At 43.8% G+C, this 17,304-nt stretch overlaps 1 protein-coding gene across 4 annotated transcripts in view; it reads left to right on the top strand.

Moving 5' to 3' along the window:
- FRMD4B (FERM domain containing 4B) overlaps positions 1–16,827 on the top strand; it is a 196,601-nt gene extending 179,774 nt beyond the window's left edge. For 3 of the 4 annotated variants that reach the window (XM_084633678.1, XM_084633677.1, XM_084633679.1), the window contains 10 exons: positions 346–487; positions 1,034–1,167; positions 1,251–1,370; positions 2,761–2,989; positions 6,896–6,952; positions 8,523–8,670; positions 9,937–10,062; positions 11,098–11,903; positions 13,030–13,162; positions 15,148–16,826. In XM_084633678.1, the coding sequence (XP_084489804.1) occupies positions 346–487; positions 1,034–1,167; positions 1,251–1,370; positions 2,761–2,989; positions 6,896–6,952; positions 8,523–8,670; positions 9,937–10,062; positions 11,098–11,903; positions 13,030–13,162; positions 15,148–15,268 (2,016 nt within the window). In that variant the 3' untranslated portion in view covers positions 15,269–16,826. Of the gene's footprint in view, positions 1–345; positions 488–1,033; positions 1,168–1,250; positions 1,371–2,760; positions 2,990–6,895; positions 6,953–8,522; positions 8,671–9,936; positions 10,063–11,097; positions 11,904–13,029; positions 13,163–15,147 lie in introns of all 4 variants that reach the window. The other variant, XM_084633676.1, reaches the window with a different exon arrangement.
- The last annotated feature ends 477 nt before the right edge of the window (positions 16,828–17,304 follow it).

Here is a 17,304-nt window from a genome sequence, read left to right as displayed (position 1 = left end):
ATGCGATAGCTACATTATCCTGCCTCCAGTTAAGAGCTGTGGAAATGAAATCACAAAATGGGGGAATTATCCCAGCTGGATGTTTAATCTACCCTGTGTCTGGCCTCTTTCTCATGTTCATTTTGAACAGGATACCAGTAATAAAGGGGTTTTCCTTATGGAGATAACTGGACTGTGGGGGAAATGCCAAGCAATGGAAAGCAAAGTGTAAAATCCCACAGGGGGGGTGTTGCATGAGCTCTTAATTTACTACGGAGAAGTGTGAAATGTCATCTCTATGACCCTTTGTTCTGAAGCTAGTTAAAGGTAACTTGATGATGCAGGAGTGTGTTTTAACTCTTTCAGGCAAAAATTCCCTCAGCCAGAAGTTTGGATGATGTTGCAATGGACCTGACTGAGATGGGGACACAAAAGGTTTCAAAACTCGTGACTTCGGAGGCAAAGAATCAGCTTATTATGGCCAGCAACGGCAGCTTAATCTCTTCAGGTAACATTTTTGCTTCAAGCCAACTGCAGGTTCTGTCAATAAATTGTGAGGCCTATGTGCAATAAATGATGCCATTTATTCGTAGCTGTGGTGAAGTAGATGTCAACATAGGTCAGATTATAAAGATTTGATTTTATAAGTATAACATACCAATTTTTCTGTAAATAAGTGAAGAGACAAAAGTGCATTCTAGATAGCTTGGCGTCTGTGTAATATATATTTATCCCATACGTAATGTTGATACCTGTCTACTGAACCTGCAGACCCATAGCATTCACTACAATCCAGGTGCATCTAAGAGTGTGGTCCTTGCGTCTGCTAGGCATATGTACTCAGTCACGTGTGAGAGAGAGAGAGAGAGAGAGAGGACAGCAGCTAGGGTTATCGGAAATTGGACCTCAGGCTCCCACTGAACTGCAGTGGGATTTGGTGCTTTAACTTCCTTAGGCAGCTTTGAGAAATCAAGATTGGGCCCTTTGTTCTAGGCCAAGGAAGGAAATGGGTCTACCCCTGTAAATCCGCATTAAAGGTAACTCATTGCTTCAGGGTCTCAAGATTCTGAGGTCAGCGAAGAGCAAAAGAAGGAGAAAATTACAGAACTAAAGAAGAAAGAAAAACTGCTGCAAGAAAAACTGCTGCAGAAAGTCGAGGAGCTGAAGAAAATCTGCTTGCGCGAAGCGGTGAGGACTGTTCTTAAATTCCAGAGGGGGGCTGGCACACCTCCCGCTCAGGTTAATAACCCAGCGTCCTTTCCATTCCGCAGGAGCTGACTGGCAAAATGCCACAGGAGTATCCACTGAGTGTGGGAGAGAAACCTCCTCAGGTCAGAAGGCGTGTAGGCACAACATTCAAATTGGATGATAACCTGCTTCCCAGCGAGGAGGTAGGCACAGCAACTTCAGGCAGCTTACTAACCTTAGGGCAGCCAAAGCCCAGACTCAAACAGCGTCTAATACTCCGGCTCTTGCCAGTAGTGATTGTTGGTTTTATGTTCCTGATGTGTCGGTTCAGGTAGCAAGCATTCAGGATCGGCTCTTGTAAGTTACCCCTATTTGCAACCAGGCAGGGGTTGGCATGTGCGTGTGCCTATGTCTGCTCTAAAACCGAGGGTAAAACTATCCAGTTCCACAGGTAGGGTCCCATCCTGCTGCCCTTATTGAAGCCAAGCTCTTACTGACTTCAAAGGGAGTCTGGCTAAAGACAGCAAACTCCCCTAGGGCTTGACCATGCACAGTTGACATCAGTGGAAATTTTACCATAGAATTCGGTGAGAGCAGGTTCCATCCTTTAGTGCCTAGACATCACCCAGCACTATAATTCTGTGCTCTCAAGTTCTGAATTAGACAGTGGTTGAGACTTTGAATCGTAATACACATATTGGGTTTGACACACTTCTGCAGCTGCTTGGGGCTGTAAATTGCACCCTTCACTGGCAGTAGGGGTCACTGTGCCAGTGAGTGGGGATTCGCCTGCGTAGCAGGGCACAGATTCCACCCAGGGAGAGCTTTATTCTGTTCATGGACCTCAGTAAAGAGCTATGCAGGCAGAGGCTGCTTTGAGGGATGCGCTGAACACTCACAAGACTTCTTGCAGTCTCTGGGCACACCATCTCCATCCACTCTTTTCTGGGCTGTGCTGGCTGGCTTCGTTCTCTTAATGGAATGTGGGATTGTGAGCACTTTGTACCCAGGTGTCCCAGGAGCTCTGTGCTCTGGACGAAAATGCTGGCGTAACCCAAAGCTGCAACAAACTTACTTTGCGTAAGTGCTAAATCCTTTTGAAGCAAAACCCTCCTGACAGCATGCAGAAGCACTGCGTAGCACTTCTGTCACCCAAACAGTAATTAATTAAGTTTCTGACGCCCTGTAAGGTAGCTGTGATTATATCAATTTCATAAAGTGAAGCAGAGAGAGATTCCAAGCTGATATTTGCAAACTTTGACTTCAGTCGAATCAGCTAGTGCTGGACACCACTGAACATGAGTTTGCTTGTTTAGGTATCTTGACAGGGAGCTAGATGTCTTAACTTTAGGCACCTAGGTTAAAAAGTTTTGGCCTGTGTAACCGTCCCAAGGACACACAGTGAGTTCAGTGGAGTTAAGGAATAGAACGTAGGGGTCTCTTAAGCCCTAGACCGTAACCATATACTCTTTTTTGGGGATATTTCTGTGTTTTCACTTAAGGTTTCATTTTGTACACTGAATTTTATTTACTTGTACTTCGACCTGCAGTATCATATAATAACAAAGAGCTAATGTGTTCATGAATCTGCAGGACCCCGCTTTGCAAAGCTTGGAGCGCAATTTCCTCATACAGCAAAAGATGGTGGAAGCTGCGAAGAAACTTGCCAGTGAGCCAGACATGTGCAAAAATTTGAAGAAGAAAAGAAAACAAGATTACACTGCTGCCATGAAAAAGCTTCAAGAGATTGAAAATTCCATAAATGAATACAGGATCAAATGTGGCAAAAAACCAACGCAGAAATCAACCCTTATTTTGCCAGGTAAACACCAAGAATCCCCACGTTTCTGTTGAGGGTGATAGAGAATGTTCTTCAGTTCAGTTACAAGTTTTGTTTATAGATTTGGTTTGTTTTTTTTTCCATGGCACTTGCATGGAAAAGGAAGATGTAATTAATGCCTGATATGCATGAAACATTGTTCCTGTGCCATACATAAGCTGTGGGTAGAACAGATCATAGGAGAGGCTAGGCACATGTGCAGACATGTTCTGACATCAGACCAAAGGATTGCAGTACGCAGAAGGGCTGGCGGCATCTTCTCAGCCGAAACTGGTGTGGTACCTCATTCTGTAGCATATTAGATGCTCTCTTATTTCTGAAATAAGCTTCAAGGATCACTCAGCTGTTCCAATGCCTCCTTATAATTCTCATCCCCTTGTTTTTATTTTACTGTGACAGTAGAAAGGAAAGTGGATGAATATTTCTACAGGATGATAGCAAATACTGGGAAAAGTATTAGCAGGGAGCAAAGAATATATGTCTTGATTCGACATTATTAACTCCCCATAAGACAACAACAAAGCTGGGGTGTTCTCAACGTGCATTGTTGCAGACAGCTCCATAAGCCAGGCGTTTAACTTCTTAACCCTAGCAATGTGACAAGTATGTGTGTATAGCAGCAGTCCCTTTGCAAAGAACGACTGTAAGGGAAATGGAGGTGTCACTGCCTTCTCCATGCTGAAAGTAAGGCATGATTTAATTCTAGCCCCTTTTTGTGTGAGGTCAGTAATTAATACAGTAGGCTGAATTGAGGGAAGTTTTTTGGAATTGCAAAAACCTATGTATATTTTGCAGTCTTTGAGTTTTCTAGGCTGATAAATGGCTTTCTGACACATCTTCCGGCTCCTTGACCTGGGAACATCTGTATATATGAGACTCTTAATGTTTGATCAGTTGCTTTTTGCACATTCTGCTGAGCCCGGGCAAAAGCTGTTCCATGAGATGTATTTTTCTCCTGGAAGCAGCAAGGTAGAGAAGGAGGGTGTACTTTTTCTGTAGTGTATTTATATTGTATTCCGCTGATCCCTATGCAGGATGTCAGTATCGTGTCCAATGTACCTCTTCATTTCTGGAATAAGAACCCTTAACAGCCTATATTCTCCCCTTTAAATATTGCAACATAAGGGAGTCTACATATGGCCTAGATTTTCTGCCAGGGTAACTGCTGTTGTGTCCCCTTTGGTTTCAGAATTCACTTGGAATTTTTTTCAGCAAGTGGTACAGCAAGGCTGTTTATCATTGCTGATTGACTGGAGGATGTTAGCCGGACTAACAGCCAGATTGTAGTGGACAGGGTGAAGGTAGTATCTCCTTTTCCACCCTTGTGCTTACCAATGTAGGCAGTAGTTTTGGAAGTACTTACACATGTAGAACAAGTAACATACTGGGCTAACGAGGCAGGAAGTCCCCGAGGTGCTAGTAAGTAGCGTGACCATCATGGTACACCATCTGTGCATAACTCCTGCTGCTTACTACATGGGGCATGTTGGCACCATTGTGTAAAATGGGGAATTTAGAGTTTAGATACAAATCCATAAGAACGGCCATACTGAGTCAGACCAAAGGTCCATCTAGCCCAGTATCCTGTCTTCCGACAGTGCTGGTGCTTCAGAGGGAATGAACAGAACAGGTAAACATCAAGTGATCCATCCCCTGTCCTCCATTCCCAGCTTCTGGCAATCCTTTGGTTCTCACTCATAAAAATACACACTTACTCCATCATTTCACAACAGCTGGCAACTGACGTCACTGAGAGTTTTGCTTGAGCAAGGACTGCAAGATTTGGCCCATAGGTAAATAAGCTGCACTCCAAACCAGTACCTCAGAAGCAGTACGTGTTGAGGAATGATGCTTGGCTGCTTGGAGTTTGGAAAGAGCAGAACCATCATTTATGGTAGATCTGCCCAATCGTCTGCAACTGATCTGCAAGCAACCATTTGATCATCCCTGGCCACCCTCATTCGGAAATAATCACTCCCACGCTTTGTGTGCATGGTTTCCGAAAGCTGAAGATTAGTCTTTTGGTGAGGAGTGTGGCAATGAGTCAGTCGCAGCTGTGAATTTTAGGAACGGTTTGTTGGAAATGATGTATTCAATAGCAGCCTCAGTCTGTCGGATCAGCCCTGCGCTGTTCTCAGTCCAGTCCTCTGGGGATGGGAGATTAAACAGGTCCTTGACTTTCATAGTCGTCATTCCAGGCCGTGCCACTTGTCATGGGCCACTCACTCACACACACGCCCCGGCTGCAGAGGGCTCTGGCTGTGCTGTTTCCACATGGTACAGCATCTGACATTTGTGCGGCAGATGGTGCGTGTGGCTGAGCAGCATATATTGGCTGGATTCATGTGTTTAAAAGCACTGGGGTGAGGGGAGGGGTTAAGGTACAGTGCTGGACAGCTGACTTGCTTAGCACTCTTCCTAGTGAACTAGTTAAAGAGAGTGGAAATGACGTGTCCCTATGGAGAGCTTTTACTCTTTGCTTGTGTCGATCTGGGTGTTTTGCTAGTGTCACCTGTGCAGACTGTCCTTACCGGTACCCTGTTTCCAGAATCAGTATCTCCCTTGCCACTTTCTCCTGCGGCGTCTCCTTTCGTCCAGCACCCAGGTGCTGGAACTAGGGGGTGCTACCGTACCCCCTGGCTTCAGATGGTTTCCATCAAATACAAGGTTCACAGTTTGGTTCCATGGCTCTCCATACCCCCACTATACAAATTGTTCCAGCGCTCCTGCCAGCACCCTTCCAGACTGAACTTTCTCTTTTTTTAGTTTTCTTCCCTGACTCTGCACCACTTCCCGTATCGTGGGAGATTTCTGGGACTGGAGGCAGGGACCAGAATCAAACAGATTCGGATATTTGTAATGTTGAATGCTTCTATGTACACTAGTGAGCTGCCCATTCATTGTTATCTCAGCAGTATGGTTTTGCCTTTCATGAAGCCGGATCTTGATATCTTTCCTCTTTGTTGACTCTGCTTTTACACAGCCGAAGTCAGTTGAATGAACCCTGAATAAGAACCATAGGAGTTTGTCCAGAGTTTATTATGGTTACAGAGGAAGGAAGTGGGGGCACGACAGTGTTCTTTCTAGACAGTACTGTAGTCCTCTCTGCGTAGCTCTTCACGGGCTGCTCTTTGTGAACCTCCGGCATACCAGGCATGAGAACAAACTTGTGCATCTTATGTTTATGATGACTGGGCTGAAGCAACAGCTGTGCTGTGGCAGTAACCAACTGCCCTGGCTGTCACCAGCAGCTTCTGTTACAGACATTCTCCCCTTGTGTTTAAGGATCAGCGACAGATTCCTTACCAATTGGTAACCCATAGCATCAAGTGGAAAGATGAGACTCCTCTGGTGTATGCAATAGAGCATTATGAATAAATACAAAATGCGTTTTTAAAAAAATCACCGTGACCAGGACCAGATTCAACTCTGTTAACACTGGTGTAAATTTCAAGTGATACCATTGAAAACAATGGAATTAGTCTCGATTTACATCAGCGTAAGTGAGAGCAGAATTTGTCTAAGGGTAAAATTTTCAAAAGCCCCAAAGTCCATTTTCAAAAGTAATCTCAGGCCATAATATCAAAGGTATTTGGTGCCTAGTGGGATTTTTTCAAAAGTTCCTAAACTGGTTAGGTGCCTGAAGCCCACTGGTGTTGAAAATTCTACCCCAAGTGTTGTCATATTTGGTAGCTTATTAAATTACAATGTAAACAAATAAGGTAGGAGTGCCGTGCAAAATAGGATGATCAGATTGTGAAAGGCTACATACGCATCACATGATACTGCAGTTCATGTCCATCTGGCTCTGTAGCTTATTTTAAAATAGAGTATGTAGAAACCTCTGTAGAGAATCCTGTATCTCAAATCCTTTATTTTCATTTACAGATGATACAATCCCATCTGAGAGTAGCTCTTTGTCTGATACAACAATTTATGACGATGGTATGTCACTTACGCTTTTCTGTTTATGAAGTATCAAGTATATCATACCCTTCCTAAACAATAATGTAACTTTTTGAGTATCTTATTCTGACTTACATCTACATCTTTGATGCCTCTATTTAAATCTTAATTCATTTGCTAAACCTTTTAGTGAGCAATGATTTTATACAAGAGAAGCTTAATCAGAAGCTGTTCTTTGAAACCATGTATTTGTCAAAAGCATGAGCTCTTCTGCTGGTGACTGAGTTTTCTTTGTAGATGATTGTTGTTTTAATGGAATAGCTCTTCTGATTAACCTTCAGAAATACACGCATCACTCTTGTATGAACAGTCAATTCCAGCCGGTAGTAACTGGCAGGAGAGGGCACTTCCGGATGGCGAATGACAGGCTGGAGGAATCTGGCCAGTTAAGCCAGCCAATCGTAAGCTGACAGGAAATGCCCGACCCAGATGTCATCATAGCAGTTTTAAATCATTAAAATATTAAAGCATGCAGAGAAACTAATGACCTGTTTGCGTGTTAAATGGTGGTCTGCATCTTGCCAGGGATATGGTGTTCTGTTTTAGTGTACTTGATTTTTTTCCCCCCTAGCAGTTAACATTAGATCAGTCACCATCTGGAAAAGACTTGGCTTGACATTCCTTTAGATTTGTCATCATCATTTGGGAACAAATATTATCCAGACCATGATTCACTGCTTAGTGTGGGCTTGATTCTGATCTCACCCAGCTTTGTGCTCACACCTTGACTCTTAAATTGAGTTACACCTGATTCTCATGGGTGGGAGTGATATCCGAATCAGGGCTTCAGTGTATCCGTGTGTTCACCAAGTGTTTGATCCTACAGCTGTTCCAGTCAATGGAAGCTTGGTCGTTGACTTCGGTGGGCAGAGGATCAAGCCCTAACAGAAGTGAGATCAAAATCAAGCCCTGAGTCTTCACAGTTGCTTCCAACTAAAACCACTTATCCCTGTTTTTTTCCTCGCTACAGATAATTAAAGTTGGTCCTTCATAGTGGAAAATATTTTAATGAAACTTTTATTTCAAAATAACTTCTTAAAGAATCATTTTAAAGTACTAAAGCTAGGGACTGATGCTCCCACATCTGACCTGAGCAGAGAGGAGAAAACTGAAGGGTGGGGCATGGAAAGTGTGGGGAGGGGGAATCCGTTCCGCTCCGTGCCTTCCCGCCATCTCCGCAGAAGCCAGTGCATGACTGCTTAACTGTGGGAGCCCATGAGCAATCGCTTTCCCCAAGAAGTTTCCTTCGTGACCTGGCAGAGCTCCAGACAGGAATTAATATTGCTAAAATCAGTATTACCTGCCACTCCACGGTGTCCCCTGGGAGTTCAGTGCAGGCAAGACTCCTGGGACAGGAGAAGCTCCTGAGGGGTGAGAGCATCCTCTCCTGGTCCCCACAGAGGAGAGCATGTGCTAGCTGAACCTCAGAGAGTTTCCAGCACCCTTGGTCCCCCTGCGTCAGAGGGTAGAACGCAGCCGTAATTTTTTCATAAGTGTGTAAATGTGTCTAAGATTTTGCTAATAAAAACATCACATTTCTTTCCAACAGCCAATGATTCCCTTACAGTGGCAGGGCAGGGAACGAGTTCCGGGCAGCTGTCTCCAAGAATCCTTCCGCCAAAGTCCCTTGGCGTAGAGAGAATCCATCTTAGAAAGTCCTCCATCAACGAACAGCTCCTGGAAAACAGACATTCTAGGTACTATTATGGCCATATTGTTGGTGTGAGCCTGGTTTTATATCTGTTGTAACAAATACCGTAGTGTAAATTGCTGGTATCGGTGGATCTTCCCATTACACTCCTGTCTGACACGTTAGGAAACAGAATGGACTTCTCCGCTGTGCTTGCGATTAAATTTGTTGCTTAAATACGATAATCATGTTAACATAAGTTAGGCTGAATGTTAACGGTAAAAGTATGATGAATCTCAATTGGGGCAACTGGTAAAAGGGATAGAGATTTAACGGCAAGTGTTGCACGCAAGAACTTTTTATTGCCACCAGCCCTTTCATCCTTTGGCTCCTTTTGTGTGGCTTGTTTCCCCTATTTTTTTAAATCATTTATTGTTTCCCTGAGGTTGATGTTGGAATCATTTCAGCTAGAGGAGAACCCTGTGCATCCATCCTGATCATGTGAAAATTCTAGCCAGGGCACTGTTGCTAGCAAAGTTGCAAATTTCAAACACAGCTAGGTATGTAGCTTCCGGAGATGGGCGAGAGAGTAACTGTGATCTCAGCCTGCTACCAAGCAGAGGGCCAGAGCCACTTGGATGCTGAGCTCTCTCGGCTCCCAGTGACATCAGTGAGAACTGAGAAATCTGAACTCTACAGGATCAGGCCTATGGGGCTCATAGCCATGAGTTAACTTGCTGACCGTCCTATTAGGGCCGAATCCAATGCACCTTGTACTCAGCTCAGGGATTCCCATTGACTTTAATGAGCTATGGATCAGGAACCACGCCTGACAGTAAGTGCTTGCAGGATCAGGCTCTATGAATATATGTGTAAAAAAATCCCATTGGACAGTGCTGGGCTACTGACTTTTGATCAGTGCTCCCCTGGAATTTAAGCAGAATACTCTGTCACCTCAAACTTGTATACAGAATTATAATTAGTTTAATGTCTATAACTTTGAACAGTGCAGTTACGCTATTCCTTTGCTTCTCAGCGTCCTTTTCTGTTTTTTATGCTCTGCATCTCTGTCCCTTGGCAGCAGCTATTCCTACAAGTCACCCTGTGGTGACCTTCCTTGCTGTGTTAACCTCTTGAACCAGAGGGGTTTGAACTCCTAGCTGTCACAACAGTAACCACTGGTAGCAGACGCTGCCATGCTGACCTCTGCTTTCTCTACCCTCGTCTATCTTTTCCTTTGGATCAATATGCAAGTAATGTCAATGCAGTTGTCTTTTGCATTTTATTGAAGATATTTTGGTGATGGCCACATGCTGGATTCTTCTGTTTATAGTCACAGGGACCCTCTATCAACACACGGTAGTCCTTACCGAATTCTGGAACGACAGCCCTATGGAGGGAGAAGCATGCCTACAACACCAGTGCTCACACGCAATGCCTACAGTAGCAGCCATTTACAGTAAGCTGAGTTCATTAAATCAATGGGAAGTAACGTGTATCTTGTGCAGAAAAGTAAAATCAACAGTGTAAGAGGGTAGAGAAATAGGATCCTTTTGTGCGTGTCCTTTGCCAAGATTGAGGCAGGGTTGTCAGCCTTTGATTTTTCACATGGATAATTGTACATCAGTCATCGCTGGCATGTGCAGCTCTGCACCAGCTTTTCAACATGCAAATGATGGACTTTCCATGCTGTAGATTTCCAGAGGACAGCGTGTACAGACTTGTGCATGCAAACTTAGAGATGGGATTGAAGCCGTTTGGGAAATGTTACCCATGTGGGAAGGGAGGGCTATATAAATAGATAACGCTATGATCGTCCTGGTTTTCTAAGCATCCAGACTTCAGGTGTTTTACATTTCAGCTACGCAGTATTGCTTGTTTCAGAAAGGTAACTATAAAATTTTTAAGACACTTCTAGCCAGCATTATTTTTATCATTGTATATTTGTGGATATTAAATGTAAAGACTAAGCAGTGGGTGAGATCCACTTGTAACTCATTACCAGAATATGACCTTGTTAGTCTCACTTTGGTCACAGTTTTGAACCATCTGTTGCTGCATGAGCTTAGTGCTGCTGCAAAGGTCAAATCTTTACGCCAAGTTCCCTTCACTGTCATCCAGTTCTTTTCGCCAGAGAAAATAAAAAGCTGATTTTGAGGCCAGGCCCAGGCATTCCAAGCTGCTGGGGAAGGTGCTGCATGTTCTAAAGGGGATCTTTATCTTCCCTGTCCCTGACTAAAGGATCTGGATTATTGTAAACTTGGTTGAAAGCTTTTTACCTTGTTCTGCTATATCACCGACAACAAGAAAGGATTTGCCCTGGTAGATATGGCAGGTGACTTAGGAATAGTCCACCTAGGACTTTGCAGCACCTGCCAAAACCTGAACCTGCACTTAGCTTGGAAAGAATTCTTTGTTTTGCCACACGCTAACTCTCAAATGCTTCATGTCTACATACGACTTCTGCATCCAACCTAATTTTCTGCCATTTCAGGCCGGATATTTCCCCAGAGCACTGCATACAGCGCAGTGGGAGTCTGGAATCCCAAACCCCTTTGCTGTCGGAGACGGCCGGTGAAAAGCCTGTGTTCTCCTTCTCGAAATCCCAGCGAAGCAGCAGCACTGAAATACTAGACGATGGATCGTCCTACACCAGCCAGTCAAGTGCAGAGTATTCCTGTGTGACGCCTAACCCCAACCCGTATTACACCACTCAGACACTTGACAACCGCATGAGAGGCCGAAGGAGGTCTAAAAAACAAAACATTTCTGCTGCCAATTCAGGAAGCATGCCAAATCTTGCCCAGAAAGACTCACGGACTGGGGTCTACCAAAAGAGTCAGGAGCAGCCTGCCTCTAGTTACTATGTTTCTGGCTATTCACCTTACACTGAATGTGACGTTTATTACAATGGGGGATACGTTTACGAGAATGACACAGAGGGACAGTATAGCGTCAACCCTTCCTATCGCTCATCGGTGCACTGTGGGTACGACCATTATCGGGAACTCAGGTCCTACCACGAAGGGGAGATGGAAAGAGTACCACACAATCCATATGCAACTTTGAGACTTCCAAGGAAGCAAGTTGCTAAAACGCAGCATATAACCAAAAACATTCACAAGGCCTTAGTTGCAGAGCATCTCCGTGGTTGGTACCAACGTGCCTCCGGTCAAAAGGACCAGGGTCAGAGTCTGCAGGCAGGCTTTGACTCTGACCGGGGATCCCAAAGAAGTCTGGGCTTTGCAGGGCTGCAAGTACCATGCTCTCCTAGCAGCCGGGCTTCTTCTTTCTCTTCAGGTAACAGATGATTTGTAATGTGCTAAATATTGTATATGTCCCTTCGGAGGGTCACATCCTCTCCTCATTAATACACTTGCAAACCCACTGAAATCCATGAAGGAAACGAAGCTGCCTGAGCGTAACCGAGGGCAGAATTTCATCCAACAAAACTAAAATGCAGAATAACTAAATATGAATCTTTGTATGATAATTGAATGATGCAGGTGGCACAGGCCCTATCAGTAGGGATAGGTACATGCTCCAATCTTACCTGTATGCACCTTGACCTGCTTCAGACTGCAAGGTTTTTCCCAGAAGCACTGCCGATGGGAAAAGCACTTAGTTGTCCAGGATGCTGTGTCAGTGTCCGTCATTCAGCGTTTTCAAAGGCTGGGGTGTAATTCCTGGGAGCACCACTTTTCTGCAAATCCCACCAGGAACGGACACCACCAACATAGTGGTACCTTTAAAAACGGGTACACGCCCCATGTTCTGTAAATACAAGTGGTAGACATACCCCGGATGCCGTTCAGAAGAATGCTACAGTAATAGGACCTAGTCATTTGCAGTTGCTCACTGAGTCATGCGTGGAACACTGCTGTGAGGCAGGGAAGTATCATTCCTGTTTTATAGCCATTGCAGATGGTGCCTGGCCCCAGGTCAGCAGGTGCATCGCCCTAGGCTGCAGAGGTAGTCCGGGTCTAAGGTGGGGCTAGTAGGCTGGGGGTCCAGATTCCATGTCCCGTTTTCACATGGCTGAGTCATTTGCCCTTTATGCAAAAATAAAAATCTGAAGAAACCACACCGGCACGGTGGGGTCCAAGTAGCCACGTTCACCCCATACACAGCACATGCCAAGCCTAGTTCAGCATACACGCTGCTGCTCTGGCTGGTTTCTAAAGCACAGAATACAGTGACTCTGACTGGGAGGCCCATAAACTCTTTTTTTTATGGGGAGACCATCCGATTCCTCTACCCTACATGCACCATGCCCCGCTCTCCAAAGTACATGTAAAGACAGATGTGTTCAGCGTCTGTGTCCTACAGCAACCTGCAGAGATTGTTAATGAAAAACATCTCGCTTCGTTCAGTTCTCTGAGCTGCTGAAAAATCTAATGTGCTGTCATTGTTTTTACCATTCTAGCGTCTTCTGCAAACACTTCTGGAAACTGGCGGAACCAGATTGCTCTAGGGCTTTCCGATTATGATACAATGTCTCATTCCTCTTATACCAGCTGTTATGGGAATGTTTATGGCAACCTTCCACTGCAGAGCAGGTGAGCAAAGTGCAGTAAGACTTGCTGCCCGGTCCTCTGTACTGTGTAAGCTTTTAAAACTTATCTAGGTAGCAATCAGGTATCAGGGAGACAACTCCTAAACCAAGAGCAGTTATAAAACCAGCTTACTGAGAGCAGATCTGCTCCACACAGTACAGCTTCAGCTGACTCGAGTGAGAGTATTCCTGCGTTTCCTTCTATCTGTCCTCAGGTAATGTTTTACTTTATTGATCATACTGATATGGCGTCTTTTATCCAAGGATCGTAAATGAATAACACTAGACCAGACCATCAGCTGGTGTTAAGGGGCAGAGTTCTGCTCTAGCCAGTGGAGCTAAATTGATATACACCAGCTGAGATTCTGGCCTGTTCATTAAGTTATCTGCACAGTAGGCCTGGGAGGGAGAGCGGTATAATTGTGTCTATTTTAATGATGGGAAAACAGGCACAGAGAAGAGTTAAGGGCTCGGTTGTACCTGTCAACATGAGGGTGTGGAAGGATGGGACAAGGTGCAAATAGCATGCCCCCTTAAATCTCTCTGCAGGGGCGGGGCACGTCATGGACTTTGCCCTGCCCTGAGAGCAGTGATTATCAGGCCAGCCTTGTTCATGCACTAGCCTCTCCAGAGAGCATAACTGTGACCTTGTCCCACCCTCCCTCAACAGAGCAGAGCCTAGAGAAAGAATCGTATTCTGCCCCCTGTAAGTGGCCCGGCAGCCATGTTCGCCCTCCACTCCTGGAGCCTCCTGAGGAGGAGGCTGTTTCTCTACAAGATTAATGGTTAAACCCCCTGACTGGACATGACTACAAAGACAGCTGCCTAGCGAGTGCAGAGTGGGCTTTGCACAAGTTATGCCTCTTACTCCCTTTCACGGACATAGGCACTGGCTACTCTGGGTTCACGTTTACTCTGTGAAGGGGTGTAACAGTCCCGCATTTCGCTCTAGTGCTGCAAACAGATATTCATGTGACTCTTCTGCTTCCTGTTTTCTGTCTCCTTCCTCCTCCACTTTCTAACTCCACCTGTTATCAGTCAGAACAAAGGTCTTCTGTCCAGGAGAATGATTGTGCCTGCAGAAATGAGATCATTTTTAAATACCCTTATGCTAACTGTAGCCAGCTGTAGTAAGTACCCCACATTTGTGTGTGCTGCTTCATGGATTGCAGGTTTTGCTTGCTCCTGGGCTGACTGGTGTGAAGTTACCGAGTGATGTATTTTTTTTTTTTAAACAGCCAGAAGCATTACGAAAGGAGTGTAAAAGTCTTCACGTTGATTTTTCACTAAATGCCTTAAGTTTGGGGCGGTTGGGTTTTTTTATTGCAGTGACTAAAAGAACTATAGTAACATTTTAAAAACAGCATTTCGACTAATTACTTACCTCCCTACAATTGGGTTTTGAAAAATATAAATGAGCTGCCTTATTTTGACATTGTGATCCGTATGATTTACGTTAAGTATAACTTTTTTTATATTCTGATCCCTGTCCAAATCGACCGCAGTATCACGCTCTTTGTAGTGAACATATCAGTGTGTGACTATTGTAAATGACTTATTGCCATACGCTGTATGGCCCTTATCTGCAGGCACATGCAGATCAAGGATATTGGATATGATGACTCTTGTTACCTTGCTGACACTGGGAAACACAGAGGAGTAAGTCATTGTCATAGTTCTATTTGAAATCAGTGGAACTATGACCATTTACACCAGCTGAGGATCTGCCCCTTATTCTCTTCCCTGTCCGGAGAACAAATCACAGGGTTACATTTGGATCCCAATTACACTGCTGTAAACCCAGAGTAACCTCATTGTCTTTCAGATACTCACAGTCAATGAGGTTACTCTGAATTTATGATGGTGTCACTAAGATCAGAAGCTGCTCAGTCTCTACAGATTATTTACTTCTAAGCATTACCAACCCAGCACCTGAAATCCCAGTGCAAAGGTTACTGCACCCTCAATTATCACTTGTTTCTTTTGTAGAGCATATGCAGAGACAAGCCAGCTGGAGGATGCTGATGAGAACCAGTTGGAAGCTGACTTGCACAATAACGAGCAGAGGCTATTTTGGCATGAGGATTCTAAGCCTGGGACGCTTGTGTAGGCCATCGACAGCCCTGCATTTGCACCCTCCATGTGCCTTGCACAGAATGCTGTTCCTTCGGAAGAGATCTCCTGTGGAATTCCCCCCCCTCCCACTCAAAAATAAAAGTATTTTGGCTTGTGGGTGAAGATAGTGTTCAGCATTAAGAGGGACATGCACAAAATTACAAAGTCTTTCCAACAATGGCATTTCTTTCTGAATCCAGACAGTAGCCTAACTGAGCAAGGGCAAGCCGCCACTGAATCTATGAGGAGATGCAGCACTTGGCTGAAGTATTTATATTTAGCAAGCACTTTTTAGAAGACTGGAAGGTGTTGAAGGCAAACCTCAACAAAATGTGAAAAGGTGACTTATGGAGAAAACAGGAATTTTAGGAGTACAGTTCAGATGGCTGAAAGAAGAAGAAATAAAAATGTCTTCTGCCGTCACTTATGATGACCAAGAAGGACTTCATAAGCTGATGAAGGATACTGTGTGTGTGTGTGTGAATGAGGCAAAGATTGACTCAGTCAGTATTGGAACATTACTTGAAGGAAGGCAGGATTTTTTAATGGAGGTTTGAATGAGCTAAAAAAAAAATTTTTGCGGGGGGGGGGAGTGTTGTTAAGAGTGTTTGTACGCACCACAAAATGGATTCTGGAAAGAAAGGCAATTTACTATTGTAACATATAATGTAGAACTAACCCTAGAAGGCTGTGGATTTTGGAAATAGAAGGAACAGTTGTACTGTTTCCATGATAAAATGTAATTAGTATCCTCACTTTTAAATGAATTTTCCATCGTACAATTTCATTGTGCAGATGGGCATGCAAAGAGCCATGTTGAATGCACAGTGATCTCTTAATTAGATAGCTATTACATTTTGCTCTGCCAGACTGATGGAAAATCGGAGGTGGAATGCTCTAGTTATCACATGTGGAGCAATTTTACTGAACTGGCCAGTATTCTAAGGTGGATGCAAAAAATAAATAAATAAAAAGACCAAGACGGTGCCTTAAAATTGAGGGCATTAGAATTGTAGAACGTCATCTGAAACGCCAGGTGCACTACTAAGTCACTAAGTGACAAAACAGCATTTTCACAAAATCATTTACATTGTTTTTGAAAAATCAACAGCAGTTTTGATCTAGGAGGGATAAGCCTACCTCATATCATCCATCTGTAGAAACCAATTAGTGTGGACTAACTTGTGTAGTTTACAAAAATAAATATATATTTGCATACTGTAAAATAATTCTTGTTTCTCATCTGTACTGTGCTTCAGGACTCCATAAAATGGTGCTCTTTTTTTTTCTTTTATACAGAGGATTAGTTAGTCCTTGTTCATATTGTGAATAGCAAAGTTTCTGATCAACTTTTTTGAACATTTTTTTACAGTATTCCAAAGCATGTAATATAGACCGAAAGACAAATTTCTTAAGCTGGTCCTCAGTCATTTGTATTATTAGAGTTGAGGTTTGGAATAAACAAAACAATAAAAAAATAATTTATTTCCTTTTGCATATTTGTATACCCTTCTAGAAAGGCGAAAGTCCTTTTTGCTTATTCCTTTTCTACTTCTGACTTTTGGGGCCTATTATTTTGTATAGGTCAATAAACTAAAAGTGTGCTACCAAAAATGTTTTGGTATTCTGTTTCTCCTGTGCTATCCATAACAACAGTTCTGTGTGTGCTATTTGAGTGCTTTATTCTAAACAATTATAGGCAGAACTCGTCAGGGTCTGATTTCTCTTAGCCTTTGCCATCAAAGCTTATCACCATGCAGCCAGTGATCAAGGGCCGTTTCCTAGCACAATTCTCACACAATTCATTATGAGGGTTTGTTATAACTTTTATGAGTGAGGCCATATCACCACTTTGTCACAAAGCTATTCAGCCTTCATAAAACAACATTTGGAAGCTCACTGGGGCAGGGACTGTCTTTTTGTTCCTTGTTTGTACAGCGCCAAGCACAATGGGGCCCTGGCCCATGACTAGGCCTCCTGCTTACAACACTAGTGCAAATAATACGTAATAATAATTTCTTAATGTCTGAT

Source organism: Lepidochelys olivacea, assembly GCF_965140295.1.
Source record: "Lepidochelys olivacea isolate rLepOli2 genome assembly, chromosome: 7".
NCBI lineage: Eukaryota > Metazoa > Chordata > Testudines > Cheloniidae > Lepidochelys > Lepidochelys olivacea.
Note: the sequence above shows the minus strand (reverse complement) of the source record. Positions and strands in the feature narration are given on the sequence as shown.